This window comes from Mastomys coucha, unplaced genomic scaffold, assembly GCF_008632895.1.
Source record: "Mastomys coucha isolate ucsf_1 unplaced genomic scaffold, UCSF_Mcou_1 pScaffold15, whole genome shotgun sequence".
Taxonomy (NCBI): domain Eukaryota; kingdom Metazoa; phylum Chordata; class Mammalia; order Rodentia; family Muridae; genus Mastomys; species Mastomys coucha.
In genome coordinates this window covers 53,452,381-53,467,377 of record NW_022196897.1, presented here as the reverse complement: position 1 = coordinate 53,467,377, position 14,997 = coordinate 53,452,381, and the positions used below count along the sequence as shown (strand labels likewise).

At 34.8% G+C, this 14,997-nt stretch overlaps 1 protein-coding gene across 1 annotated transcript in view; it reads left to right on the top strand.

The window, feature by feature from the left end:
• Nucleotides 1-14,997, top strand: part of Scn7a (sodium voltage-gated channel alpha subunit 7) — an 84,059-nt gene that overhangs the window by 52,203 nt on the left and 16,859 nt on the right. The window contains exons 11-17 of the mRNA XM_031370490.1: nt 739-835; nt 1,791-2,029; nt 4,666-4,836; nt 5,367-5,723; nt 7,537-7,971; nt 10,573-10,678; nt 12,775-12,929. Of these exons, the coding sequence (XP_031226350.1) occupies nt 739-835; nt 1,791-2,029; nt 4,666-4,836; nt 5,367-5,723; nt 7,537-7,971; nt 10,573-10,678; nt 12,775-12,929 (1,560 nt within the window). The remainder of the gene's footprint in view (nt 1-738; nt 836-1,790; nt 2,030-4,665; nt 4,837-5,366; nt 5,724-7,536; nt 7,972-10,572; nt 10,679-12,774; nt 12,930-14,997) is intronic.

Sequence of the window (14,997 nt, the reverse complement as noted above, 5' to 3'; positions counted from 1 at the left end):
GGGAGAGGGAGAGAGGGAGGTAGAGAGGGAGAAGGAGAGAGGGAGGGAGAGAGGGAGGGAGGGAGGGAGAGAATACACACCAAGTATACTCACAAACAATAACTAAAAGTAAAACATATAGAAGATAAACAAGGCAGAGCATATGTTGAAAACATTATTGAAATGACATGAGGCACTTGAAGAAATGATTCATTTGTGGAGTAAGACCACTAAACTCATTACCTGCCACACATATCCTATCCAAACAGCCTTTTAAGTCCATTCCACAACCTTAGATTCTTCAAGATTTATTTAATCATATTTCCAAATAATTCCAATTTATTAATTGAATTGGCTACATTGTAAAGTTAGTATATGTTTGAACAAAAATATTGTAGTTTTAGGGAAATATTCTCATTACACAGAATCATAATTGTCAAATGGATATTTCATAATAACTTTGGTAATTGTTTTAAATTACTTTTTGAATATAAATAGTACTATCAACATTTACTATCCTGCTCTATTGTTCAGCTCAGAGTGAAAATTTTGATTGCCTTCCAATTTTAGCATTTATTTTCCAGCTAATTCTAAATAATTCTAGTACAGCCAATACCATAACAAGGGCCAGTGATGAAACACAAAAAGCCTTGGAAGCAAGAATCTGTGAATGTCAAATTCCTTATTCTGTTAATATCAGGTTGTAATGATATGATGGTGGAGAGGATGCTACTACTAAACCCATTAACCTTCTTTTAGATGGAAACTACACAAATAGAAATGAAGAAAAGATCTCCAACTTCCATAAACACCACATTAGATATACTGGAAGACACTGCCCTTGGACACAAAGAAGGTAAAGTGAAAACACTACCTGAACACTGCACAGTATTGGACAATTCTCAGTATTGAACTATTTGCAAAATCACTTCTTAAATTATTAAGCAGTCTAGGGAAGGACAAGCAAAATATAAGTAGCACTATTAAGATGAGCACTATATGAAAATTCAGAATAAGGTGTCTTCAACATCAGAACATGTCATTAAAAGGTATCAAGGTACAGTCACAGACTGCATATGGTACCAGCTGCAGTTGAAAGAAACAGAAACAGCTGTAAAGAGGTAGAATTGAATAACATCTGTATGACATCAATTTCAGTAGTTAGCATAAGCATTTTGTAGCCACCTCCTGTTGCTGTTGCAGTGGGCTACGTTGGAATATCTTCTGACTGTCCACAGGAACAGGGTCTTTTAATTAATTGTTTATTGATTGCAGTTTCCCATGGTTCACGGATTTTTCACCGCAAATAAAACATATATAAAGTAAATGTGTTAACTGGTTGTTACGTTAGTAAATCTCAGTGGGGCTTCAGACTATTAGTACTTTGCTGGGATGAGAAGATAGAGCTGGACCTCTGGTGGCAGAAGTCACTGTCCTGATCTCATGTTCTTCAAAGGTCATCTGTAAAACCACAATATCACAGAGTACTTTTTATTAATCTATTTTTTTTTTACATTTAACCAGTGCTTCTTTAACATAGAAAATTTCAAGACCTAATATAATATAAAGCATGAAAATCTAGAAATTAAAAAAATCATCTTATTCTCACCCATACTTGGTTTATGAGAAATTTGTGATTTCCTAATAATACATGGCTGTCTTCATTTACATTATGTTTTTCTAGCTCAATAGTCACAACAAAATCAAGATCTGTAGAGCTCTTTGTATGAAAGTGTTAAATTTGTCTACAATCAAGAATTTAACATTTTTAAATAGTTTTGATAGTTAACTTTTCTCATCTTTCATTTTAGAACCAGAAACATCCAGGAAGAAATGCCCATTGTGTTGGCATAAGTTTACTAAAACTTGCTTCATCTGGAAATGCTCTCCCTGTTGGCTAAAACTGAACGAGTTTGCTAATAGAATTATAAAACACCCATTGGCTGATCTGTTTCTTGTCATATGCGTTATTTTAGACATATGCTTCCTGGCCCTAGAACATTTTCCAATGAGTGAGGAGTTCATGTATCTCCTTACATTCGGAAACTTGGTAAGAACTCATCATTCATTGTCTTCATTCATAGTTTCAGGTTTTGTAATTTTGTAATTGTTATCCTTATTGGTTAATCTTTTAACTCCGCTATGTTCACTTCAGCCCCTACATTGTAAATAGTGTTATCATCAAAAGTTTGACAATCAGAATTCAAAAGTCTATCATTTACATTTGGCATACCACCCTGCCTCCTAACAATAAAATTAAATGAAAATGATTAATTGTTTAATCCTTCCCAAACATATATAATAAGATGGATATCCTATAAGGAGCATAGACCAGGAGTAGGATAGTATCAATGCTAACTTTCTTCTGTGTTCTGAACCCTGACAACAGCAGTACATGGACCCATTTGTTTCAACTGTTTCTCTTTATATTAGATTGGTGTTTATCATTTTAACAGTGTATTTTTGAGATTTGTGTGTAATTTTTCAAATATGACACAAAAATAAAATAGATTTCTCTGGATTTATGGAGATGTTAACACTCAAACAAATGAATGTTGCTTAAATTTTTTAACTGCATTTTCTTATTTAGTTGTTAAGTACTATACACAAAACAAGCCAGCAGTCCATTTCAAAATTTACTTTATTTACTTGATACTACAGTAACAGGCCACTGAAGATATGGCTTAGTGGTTAAGAGTCCATAGTGTTCTTGTAGAAGACCTAAGTTCAGTTCCTAGAGCACCTAGCACCCACATCAGGCAGCTCACAACTGCCTGTAACTCCAGCTTCAGCACGGTTCTGACTCTTCTGGTCTCTGCATGCATCTGCACTTACACAAACACACACACAGTATTTTTGTTTTGTTTTTTTTGGGGGGGGGCAGTTGGTTTTTGTTGGTGGTGGTGGTGATGGTGGTGGATGAGTGGTTTGGTTTTTGTTTGTTTGTTGAATTTTCTTTTTTTCATGATTTTTATTGGATATTTTATTTATTTACATTCAAATGTTATCCCCTTTCCTGGTTTCCCCTCCAGGAACTCCCTATCCCATGTTCCCTCCATCTCCTTCTAAGAAGGTGTACCTCCCACCTGCCTACCACTCCTGCCTCCCCTACACTGGGACATGGAGCCTTCCCAGGACCTAGGGCCTCTCTTCCCATGATGTCTGACAAAGCCATCCTCTGCTACATATGTGGCTGGAGTCATGGGGCCCTCCATGTGTACTTCTTTGGTTGGTGGTTTAGTTCCTGGGAGCTCTGGGGGTCTGGTTGGTAGATATTGTTGTTCTTCCTATGGGTTGCAAACCTGTTCAGCTTCTTCAGTCCTTTCTCTGACTCCTCCATTGGAGACCCCATACTCAGTCCAATGGTTGGCTGCAAGCATCTGCCTCTTTATTTGCCAGGCTCTGAAAGAGCCTCTCAGGAGACAGCTATATCAGGATCCCGGTGAGCAAGCAATTCTTGGCATCCACAATAGTGTCAGCTTTTGGTGACTGTGTATGGGATGGATCCCCAGGTAGGACAGTCTATGGATAGCCTATCCTTCAGTCTCTGCTCCACACATTTCTCTGAATTTCCTCCCATGAATATTTTGCTCCTCCTTCTAAGAAGGACTGAAGCATCCACAGTTTGGTCTTCCTTCTTCTTGAGCTTCACGTGGTCTGTGAATTGTATCTTGGGTATTCCAAACTTTTTTCCTAATATCCACTTATCAATGAGTGCATACCATGCGTGTTCTTTTGTGAGTGGGTTTTCTCACTCAGGATGATATTTTCTAGTTCAATTCATTTGCCTAAGAATTTCATGAATTCATCATTTTTAATAGGTGAGTAGTATTCCATTGTGCAAATGTACCACATTTTCTGTATCCATTCCTCTGTTGAAGAACATCTGGGTTCTTTCCAGCTTCTGGTTATTATAAATAAAACAATGATTTTCAAGACAAGGTTTCTCTGTACAGACCAGGTTGGCCTGGATTTCAATATCCACCTGCCTCTGCCTCCCAAGTGCTGGGAATAAAGGTGTATCCCACCACCATCCTGCCAAACACACACATTTTTGATGAATAAATAAAATGGTTAAAACAATAGTTTAGAAATCACTACCAGCATAACTTTTGACAGATCATTTCAATAAGTTTATTCTGGAGTTTTTCTTGATCATGTATGTACTTTTTAAAGTTTATAATGTAATTACAGCATTTCCCCTTTCCTCCTCTCAAATATTCCTGTATAGCTTCTTCAAGCTCCATCAAATTTATGGACTATTTTTTTTTTCAGTAAAGTGTCACTGCATGCATACATGCACATGTGTAAGTATGTACTTCTTACAGTCTTTCATGAGTTGAATGGTTAAGTGTCTTACTATATATTCTATATTTCCAAGGAAGCATTTCAAATGTAATCACTTTTATTCAGATACTCTTCCCTCAAGAATAGCTTTTATTAAATCATCATAGCCCATACATTAGGGCTTGAAATAGAAAATTAGAGAAAATCTATGAATTTATTATAATACAGACCCTAAATCAACAAGGGCCTGAAAAGAACTGTGTAGCAGGTCGGGGTGTGGAGCTCTCTCCACACCATGGGCCTGTGTGAGTGTGGAACTCCCTGCAAGTCACAGGCCTGTGTGTGAGTGTTAGCCGCAACTGGGAAAATGTTCTTACAATATGTTTGGTTTCCTTTCAGGTTTTCATTGGAATTTACACAGTAGAAATGATTTTGAAGATAATTGCTCTGCATCCATATGGGTATTTCCAAATAAGCTGGAATATTTTTGACAGTATACGTGTGTTTTGGGGGTTAACAGAAATTTTCCTAGCAAGTTTTGAAGTAATAGATATTTTTATATCAATCCCAGTAAGTAGAATTCAAGACTGAATTTTTATTTTATTGTAGTACATCTCATTTTCTTGAACATAAAATGGCAATATTAAAACATTTTAAAGTGGAAATAGTAGATCCTCTGTAGAATTAATTTAGTCCTGAAAATGATATTTAATGTTTTCAGTGTACGTAAATGTGGGAGAATGTTAATGTTTAAAAAAATATGTCATAAAGAAAAACAAAAACAGTGGTTGTTTATGCCCACCAGATATTAAAATTCAAACCTGTCACAATAAGAAAAGTACAATATTGACTGTGAATTAACAAGTAGGTTAAGACCATATATAGAGAGAATTAGTGTATAAAATTATAAAATGTGTAAGATGTATCATGAATATAATCATTTGTTTTTATCAATAAATGTTGAAATTGGTATGACTTTAAAGTACATATATATATACATATATATGACTACATAATTCTGATGAAACTTTAATTGTGCATTATAATCAACATTGATCACCTGTTGATTTTTTCCCTTTTATTTTACATTTGTCTATTAGTTGAGATTTATAAAACTGGGGAAATATGGAGCACCATTTAAGAATTTGATGCGCATCCTTGGTAGGGCATTAGTGGCCCTGAAAGACTTGGCCCTCTTGCTCTGCATATTCGTTTACTTCTCTGCCGTGTTCGGCATGAGGCTGTTTGGTCAAAGTTACAAAGATTGTGTCTGCCGCATAGACCAAGACTGTCAACGCCAGCGCTGGCACATGAGTGACTTCCTCCATGCCTACATGACAGTGTTCCGAATCCTCTGTGGAGAGTGGATAGAGACATTATGGGAATGTATGGAGGTTGCAGGCCAGGCCTGGTGTATTCCTTTTTACATGATGGTCATTTTAATTGGAAATTTATTGGTGAGTACTAGCTGCCTTTATTCTTTCTTAACAACAACAACAAAAGAAAGAACCTTGTTATACTGTATATATTTGTATTTGATGGATTGATAGAATGCAGTGATCTATAACTGCATTGTCCAAAATAGTGGGTACTTGGTGATTACCAATTGAAACACAATTGGTCCAATTTGAGCCATGTAGTAACTGAAAAATATATCCTGGATTTAAGTCTTATTCCCAAAGAATGTGTGTTATTAATAGATTTGTATTTTTATTATAATAATATTTAAAAGGATATAATTTAATGAAATGGATTAAAATATCCTTTCTTTATTAATATTATGTGTGATTTCCATATTTCTATTGGTTAACACAAAGTCATATTGTTAATCAAAGTAGCTTCGACATCACATGGAAATGATCAGACCTGCAGTTTCCAATTTTATACAGGCTTATGATTCAACTTTTAACTGTATTTCCAAAAGATTTGTTTGTCCATTACATTTTAAGAAGTAATTAAATGCAACAGTGGCTGGCAACCTACATGCACACTGGCATTCCCTGGGGAACTGTAGATGGTACACTCTTGCCTCGATTACATGACCACAGATACTGATGTGATTTATATGTTGTGGACTTGTCATTAGACAATGATTTTTTTTAAATTCTCACTTGACCAAGCAGTTCAGCAATGATTATAAACCAATAGGTATACAAGGGTTCTGCGCTGGATAAGGAATAAAGCTTTTAGCTTTTCATTTCTTTACCATTGAACTACTGACAAGAGAACTGAGGGAGGAGCCTTCACTACTTCTAAAACAATCATATGGCATAAAATATTTTAGAAATACTTCTCACAGAACAAAAAAAGGACCTGATATTTTCTTCTTTGTTTTTCTTCTATTATAGATTTTTAAAAATTTTTCTTTTTCTAATATGTCATGAAAATCAATTGTTTTTCAAAAGACGTAAAAAGAAGGAAAATAATAATCTAAAAATATTATGTATATGAAACAATTGAAAAGAGGATCAAAATGGTTCTCTGTAAATTAAACAGGACTTGATTATATTTCTCAGTGTTAGCAAAGCACTACTGTTGCTTTGAAAGTAATTTCCATACAATGATTTTGAATTAGTTTTTGCATAACTTGTCTGTATCCATTTACTATGAGACAATATTTTATATAATGACTGTTTCCATGGCTTTCAAAGTATTAGATGTTGAGCTCAGTACTATTCGTAACTCCCTGGAGCTTACCCTTTTTTTGCAGGCTCTTTGCGCAGTGTGCTGCGACTGGGCTCAACTGAAAATGGGCTTGCCATAGGTATTTGTTAGTACAGTGCTCGTCTGCCACTTGTAATACTACTTGTTTCTCAGTAGTGTGTGTTCTCTCACTTCAAGGAAACTCGGCTCCATGAGGAAGCAAGTTTTGGGCATAAGACAATCTAGACTACCCTTTAGATTTGAAATCTATAAACCTTATATTTTTTTCACCCTGGAAACAGAAACAAATCGAACTGCATAGGTGGGTGTTGTGAACTTACAATTAGTTGTTTGGTCGAGTAGCAAATTCCTGATAGCAGTCATGAACCCCTAAGTCCTCATGTTCAATCTTTAGCATCAAAACAAAACAACTACACCAACAAAACCAGCAACCCACCAAACAGCAAAACGGAAATCTGTTCACATAATCTGCTAGCAAGGCATCTACCAATGAGCACTGTGATGCAGTTGATAAGTTTTCGTGTCTCAGACTAGAAACTTTTAGAGTTCTGTTTTGTTTGTAAACAAAAGTAAGATACATTAAATGTCATTTTCCTTTTTTTAAAGATACTTTACCTCTTTGTGGCATTGGTGAGCTCTTTCAGTTGCTATGATGCAACAACGGAAATGACCCAAGAAGCCAAAAACCTTCAGCTTGCCATAGCAAGGATAAAGACGGGAATAAACTCTGTGCTTCTTAAAATATTATGCACAGAAAGAAGTGTTCCTACAGATGCAACAGACCACAGGTGTGATCCAAGTGTTAAAGACAATATTTCTGGTCATACTCTTTCTGAACTGAGCAACACCCAAACGCTCCTCAGATATAAGGAACAGAGCAGCAGCACTGAGAAAACCCCAGTGACTGAGTCTGAGAGCCAGTCGCTGATTGCCAGTCCCAGTGCCTCAGAAACTGTGCCGATTGCTTCAGGAGAATCTGATATAGAAAATCTGGATAACAAGGAGACTCGGAGCAAGTCCGGGAATGGAACTAGTAAGGAGGTAAGGGATTGTATTATGTTCATTCTTTAATGTGGATTTGTGGTTTTGTTCAAAAGAAGTATATTAATACTGGTGTTATAGATTTAAATTGCACATTTGATTCTAGCTACACCTTACCTAATTACTGGATTTCTTGCTTTCAACCAGACTACTTAAATGCACGTGCTTTTGTTTCTTCATCTGAAAATGAAGATCTTTTTCTTTTAGAGGGAAGAAGTAAAAGAAATAGTAGTGAGTTCGCCTAGACTAAAGTGATATTCTGGAGATATAAGATGTTTAATTGTGAAATTCTATAAATCAGTAAATAAGACAGTTTGTGGTGATGAAAGTCATCTCTCAAGTACATACATACCCTTGTAAAAATCAATGTGTATGACTGAGATACTTAAATTCCTTGTGACTTATCATTTTCAAGCTGTAAGAATAACTTAAAAGAGTGTGACATGATTATTTCTTGGTTGCTAAGAATGAAAGTTTAGTCCATTAATGTCTACCATATATAAAAATATAATGGATTAAGACTACAAATAATAATAAAGTCAATAGTTTGAATTGTGACTAGTTGGTAATTTTATAAATTCATGATTTAGAAAAGAATAACAAACATTTAAAAGGCTAGATATTGTTGTTCACGTAGCTTCTGAAATATTTAATGTTGTATCCTTTCCAACTGGAAATAGTTTAATGCATTATCAAAAGGTACAGTTTAGTAAGAGCCACTCTTACACAGAGCACTATGTACCGTATCAGCTTCAAGCTCTGAGTCTCATTAGGCATCATCTCAGGTCAATCAAACACCCCAGAGAAGGACAGATTATGGCTTCTCCATGTCCTCATCATGTCTGGCAGCCCTTTCCTTAAACCTCTGCTGGTTAGGCATATGTGGTCTATTTTAAAGCCTCAAATGTGTCTTCTGATATAAGTTCAGGATCAGTAATCAGTAGCCCCTCTGCTTCCCTCTGAGCATATCAATATTCTTGGCTTTCTTTATCCTTAATGGCCAGATGATAGGAATCCCTGTACCTCAAACACATTCCTTTCTTCTCTGAAGAGTTGGCTTCCATGCACCTCTACACAGAACTGCTGTTTAGCTCATAAATAGAATCGGGTTTTCATTGGAAAATCTTGATAATATCATTAGAAAGTCTAAAGCACAAAATACAGAGTAAAAGAACAATGTAAAATAACTGTAAATATTGAATTTCAGAATCTGTCAATAATATTGTCTGCTTATTTAAGCCTATATTTAGATAAATAACTTCTCAAAGAATTATTTCTTTATGTATATGCTTAGTTATATATTTAATCAGGTATTTTGTCGGTTATGTAGTCCAAGAATATTTAATATAGAGTGATCTAAAAAAATACAAATGAAGAATGAAAAACACTAATTTAAGAAATACATTTTTATTTACATACATTTATCCTTCCATTAAAGTTTTATGTATGTACATAAGACTGATCAAACTACAAATCAAATTGTGAAACTTTTTATAAATATGCTATATCACATTTTTCATAATACTCAGTAACCTATCAAAATAAATTATAATTATAATTTATATTTTGAGGTCTATGTGATATAATAAAGTTGTTGAAAGATCATATCAATAGAATATGGACAAGTATTTGATAATATCTATAACAAGTGTGTAAGTATTTATCTAAACAATACTTTTCTGCCCACTTTGTTTCTTTACTCAAGCAATACATTTTACTGAGATGACAACTGGACATGTAAAAACTAAAGCAAAAAAAGCTTCCCACTGTACTGATTGTGCATAAGATCACAAGGAATGGGAAAATATTGATAAGTTCTTGTTCCAAACTCTACCTAAAAAATGCTGTAGTAATAATAATTTTATATACTCATGTGTGATTTGTCTAAATTAGGAAATATCTTTTGGTGCTACTGACTTATTGGATCCTGTCATATTTAAATATAGTATGTTTTTGTCCATTTCAAAGTAAAGTAAACCGAAGCATTTACCACATGTACAAAGCAATCAACACTTTGTCTCAGCAGCCTTGAGTCTCAGTCATGGGCAAGTGGGAATGAAGAACCTCTCTATCCCCAGGATCTTCCTATGTGGCTTTATCCACTTGCCCCATTCTGTCCAGAGACCTCTTCTCTGTGTGTGTGTTTCTATTTTTACATCATTATAACCTCATGTGCAAAGTTGAGAAGCACAAAGCTATCTGGATTGGATTAAGCAGTTACAATAAAATTTATTGTCTACTCAGTGATAGAATGAATTATTGTGATGTATCTTCCTAATTAAAACAACACATATATGTCCCATGTGAATTGCCTTAAAATTCAAAATGCAATTATTTTATAAACAATTAGTAAAGTCCTTTATAGCTGAATTTTAATTTTATTCAAGGTTATTTTCACTTAAGTTTTTCAAAGTAACTTAAAAAGAAAATCTATACATAGTGAACTTTACTTCAGGTCGCTCCAGCTACCTTGAAGTCTTTTAACTTTGATAATATTTCTTTTGTATATCATATTTACTTCTGAAGATGAAGCAATAACCTACAATAACCAAGTTAAACTTTGGCTGTAACTTTTTGTTGAGGCTATAATTTCTTTTCTAGAAAATAAAGCAGTCTAGTTCATCTGAGTGCAGCACTGTTGATATTGCTATTTCTGAAGAAGAAGAAATGGTTTATGAACATGAAAAATCAAAGCTTCATAAAAATGGCAAGTAGTCGTTTCCTTAGTAATGTTATTCTAAAATATAAACTATTTTTCTGAATCTCAATAATGATGCAGTATTTACTTTGAACCTTAATTGTAAACAAGTTGCATATATTGAAATGTGTGCACATCAAACCACCTATAACTTGACAGATATAATAAGTATCAAGAAAAAAAGCTCATCTTTGGGAAAAGAGTATGTTTGGTACAGTGTAATATGGTAGCTAAAAGCTGTATCTGGCATGAACAAGTTCGTTTCGTGTTTCTCTCTGTCTGCCCATTTAATCTACTCACTGCCTTCTGACCTAAACAGTGATAAACTTCAGAAGATGCTCACAAAGAAAAATTCATATGTTTGTGTGTGAGGTATGCAGTTGTGTGTGTAATCGTAGAAGATAATCTTTTCCAAATAATAGCAGCACTCAATAATGTCGTCATCAGCAGCATCCTAACTCATTGACTTAGCCTGTTGAAATAGTGGCTCACATAGGTGACACAGAAAGGAACTCTGAGGTTAGTAAAATAAAATTGATAGTGGTCTCAAATGCACTTCTTACAGTATAAATAATATAAAGAATATATCTAAAGTTTTAATCTAATTGTATACTTGTAGTTAATGCAACTGAATATATTATACTAGAGCAAGGAAGTGTGGCTAAACTGACACTAGACTTATATAGATTGCAAGTAAAATATTTTTGACTTCATGAAGAGTCAATTTAAATTTCTATATACTTTACACAAAAATAAAACATAATTATATGTTTATGTATTTGCATGAAGATTAGTGCATATAAGATATACAACTACAGTGAACTATTTAGATATATAATACTAGATATACAACATACACTTCTTAGTGATTTATTACTCAAATTTGTTTACTAGCAAGATTAATAAATTACTACAGATTTGGACTTTTGAAATCATTGCAGTCATTATATTTCTAACTGCCAAAAATGCTCAACTGATAGCTTTAAAATAAGAATATTTGTGTCTCAAAATATGAGTCAGAGTGGATATGATACAGATATAGTGGTTGCTATACAATCCAGGAAGACCATAATTTGGATCTCAAGCATCCACATGAAAGCTAAGCCTGGCAGTCATGTCTATAATCCCTATGTTGGTGGAGCAGACACAGGTGCATCCAGGAACCTGTAAGCCCGCCAGTCTTGTGGAAATGGTGAGGTCCAAATACAGTAAGAAACCTGTCTCCAAACACAGATGTAGAAGCAATTAAGAGAGACATCCTGCATCAACTTCTCTAGAACCCACATGAGCAAATGCACCACCATACATGCACACACACACACACACACACACACACACACACACACACACAAACATACACGCAGAAATACTTCAGCAACTTAAATCAAGGGCATTAACCAACTAATACAATGGTAGAAATATATCCCAATTTTAATAAAGAAGCACATTCTGGCACTAAAAGCATACTAAAATTTGTTTTAACTTCATCTTATACTCGAATCCATTTTTTTCACACGCCCCAGTTAACATTCACTTACTGAGCTACAGATTTGTTCATGCTAATGCTCTCTGACAAGAAAGCAGGCTTCTTACAGCTACATGTACTCAACCCGTGAAGCACCTGGATTCCTGACTACCTCTGTAAATTGTCTTGCTCTGGTTCCCCATTTCCATGCTGCTTAAAAATCAATTTCAAGGAAGTTGTGTTGACTTACATATGTCAATATATAATTAATTGTGTCTTAAATGATTATACCAAGTATTCAAAACATGATTGACAAGCTATCATGTATGTGTGCACATTTGAGAGTAGCCCTGGCTGACTGGTTTCATTCACGTTAGTTCTTTTTCCTATAGGGTGGAAGGACATTCTATTCTATTTAACTTGTGCACCTCTTTTCTTTCTCTTCCAAACCCACAAGTTTCAGTTCTCAATTCCTCACTGATCACAGACCACTGAGTGGCAGTAAAAAAAAAAGTCTGTGAATTACAGAGCATCTGTATCAGAATCAGTAACTAAGTCAGCAGGAAAGCCTCTAACATTGAGATGTTTAACCTTTGTGAGTTTCCTAGATGGTTGCCTCTAACAGTTCCTTTCTTGGCAGGTTATGAATGCAAATCTTCAACTGGTCAAGTCAGCAGAGAATCTAGGAATGGAAAGATTTGGAAGAACATCAGGAAAACTTGCTGTAAGATAGTAGAGAACTCCTGGTTTGAGTGTTTCATTGGCCTGGTCACTCTGCTATGTACAGGCACTCTGGTGAGCTCTCAACCTCAGGAAATGTCATGTGAAATCCGTTATAAGACTAGCAATTCAGATTGTCACTGCGCCAAATGACTTTACCCAGAATAATTAATATAGCGCCAGAGTTCATTTTCTCCACTCTGTTAGCATTAGAAACCACATCACACTTCATTAGAAACATTAATCAAATGTTTAATATTGATATTTAAATAAAATATCAGTTAAATAAACAGTAATTTCAAAATGTGAAGATTGTAGTGGGAAATGGGTGTGAAATATCTACTTGATTCTACTGATTTTATTGAAGTTTTCTTCATTAATAAATTCAACAATTTAACCCCCCAAATTGGTATATTGTGTTTTCCTAAATTTGTGGTAAAAGTCACTGAATATTGGTGTCTGAGAAAAAAATGAGTGAAAGAGTCCAGGTAGCTGGAACTTGGTTGCTAACATGCATCACAAGTTTACATCCATATTCTGACTACACACAATAAGTTTCTCCATGGGTAGCCATCCATTTGTGGATTTCTTCTTCACTTTATACATTTTTTGATCTTCATAAAATTTTTCCAGTAGGATGTGCATATATATTTCCCCTCGATTCCTTTTGTTGCTTTGCATATCGCTTTGCAATGATGATGTGTAAGTCAACCCTGTTTGCCTGGTAAATTCTTTTTTAAAAAAATTTCTCAGTACAAACTCTTCAAAAGTTGGTCAAATGACATCTCAGCTTATGTTTAACATCTGCTATGACTTCCAGTGTTCTATTCTGTCCAGGACCAAACACGTCCAAAGTCACTTATCTTATAGTTGGGGGAATAGAGGCTTGGACATCCCCCAGGAGGATGACCAGGTGCTCCTGGCAGATTCTTTCTCCATCACATGTTCCCCTTGAAGATATGTTATCTTTCTATGGCTCAAATGGACAGGCTACAAGGAATATAGCTAAAATTTCAGAGCACCTCTCTTTCACTATATCTCACTGAATAGAAATAAGTAAGTCGAGTCACCTTATAAATTGGCTAGACCAATATTCTCAAGCATGGAATTTTGTCTTTGGGCCTGAAGTGGTCCAGCAAGCATTATCTTTTCTTAGTAGTAGAAAGTGCATTTTCCCCCAAGAGAATCTTGTGAACTTTCCATTCCTTGTTTATGTATAAGGTTCAATTTTATAGGATATCATAATGTAGCAGGCTAAGTTGGTGTGCAGCTTTGTATCACTGGAAAGTGTCTTCACAGCAGTATATCTGTCCTCTTACCCAGCTTTGTGTTCTAATTCTTTGATTCAATGGCCATCTGAATTATGGACCCTAATTGTGTCCATATAACAAGACCTGGATCTATCTTCACTTAAATAACAAAAGATCCCTAACAATGTGACTAAATTCTGGATCTTGAAGAGATCAGGTGGTCCTAGGTTCTCCCTATGAATCAGAATTGAGCACAGTGGTCCTTATGGACACAAGATGCAAGAATTAGAGCCAAAGCAGTATTAAAATGAGGATAGAAGTAGAGATTGGAGTGGTATGCCTTCAAGATGAAAGAAGATGTCACAAGACCAGAGGAAAAAAAGAAAATTCACTCTTCAGATACTGATTTTCAAATAAATGAATTACAGGCACTGTATTTCAAGACTTAAAAGAACATAAATAAATTTATTACTTCTCAGACAGCAAATTGCAGTGATCTTTACAGCAACTATGTGAACACACTAAATATTCCCTTAGGATTCATTCTTAATTCTATTTTCCCAGTTCTTACAATATCCTACATATGGCCTATGCTTTCAGAATGTAACAGTTCCCTTCTTTAATATCTCCTAGCTACTTGATAAAGGCTTTTGCTTCTACTGATGGGATCCAGGAAGTAGGTAAAATTAGAACTTTTAAAAGGTGGGTTTTTTTTTAAGAAAATACCTTACTTATTGAAAAATTTGTCATAGACATCAAGCAGAAACAGATTTAGTGGATATTACAAAAATACTCTGGAGACCAAAAATACCCCAGAATCCCACCTTGAGTGGGAAAAGTGGTTGTCTATCTCATGTGTATATATATATATATATATATATATATATATATAT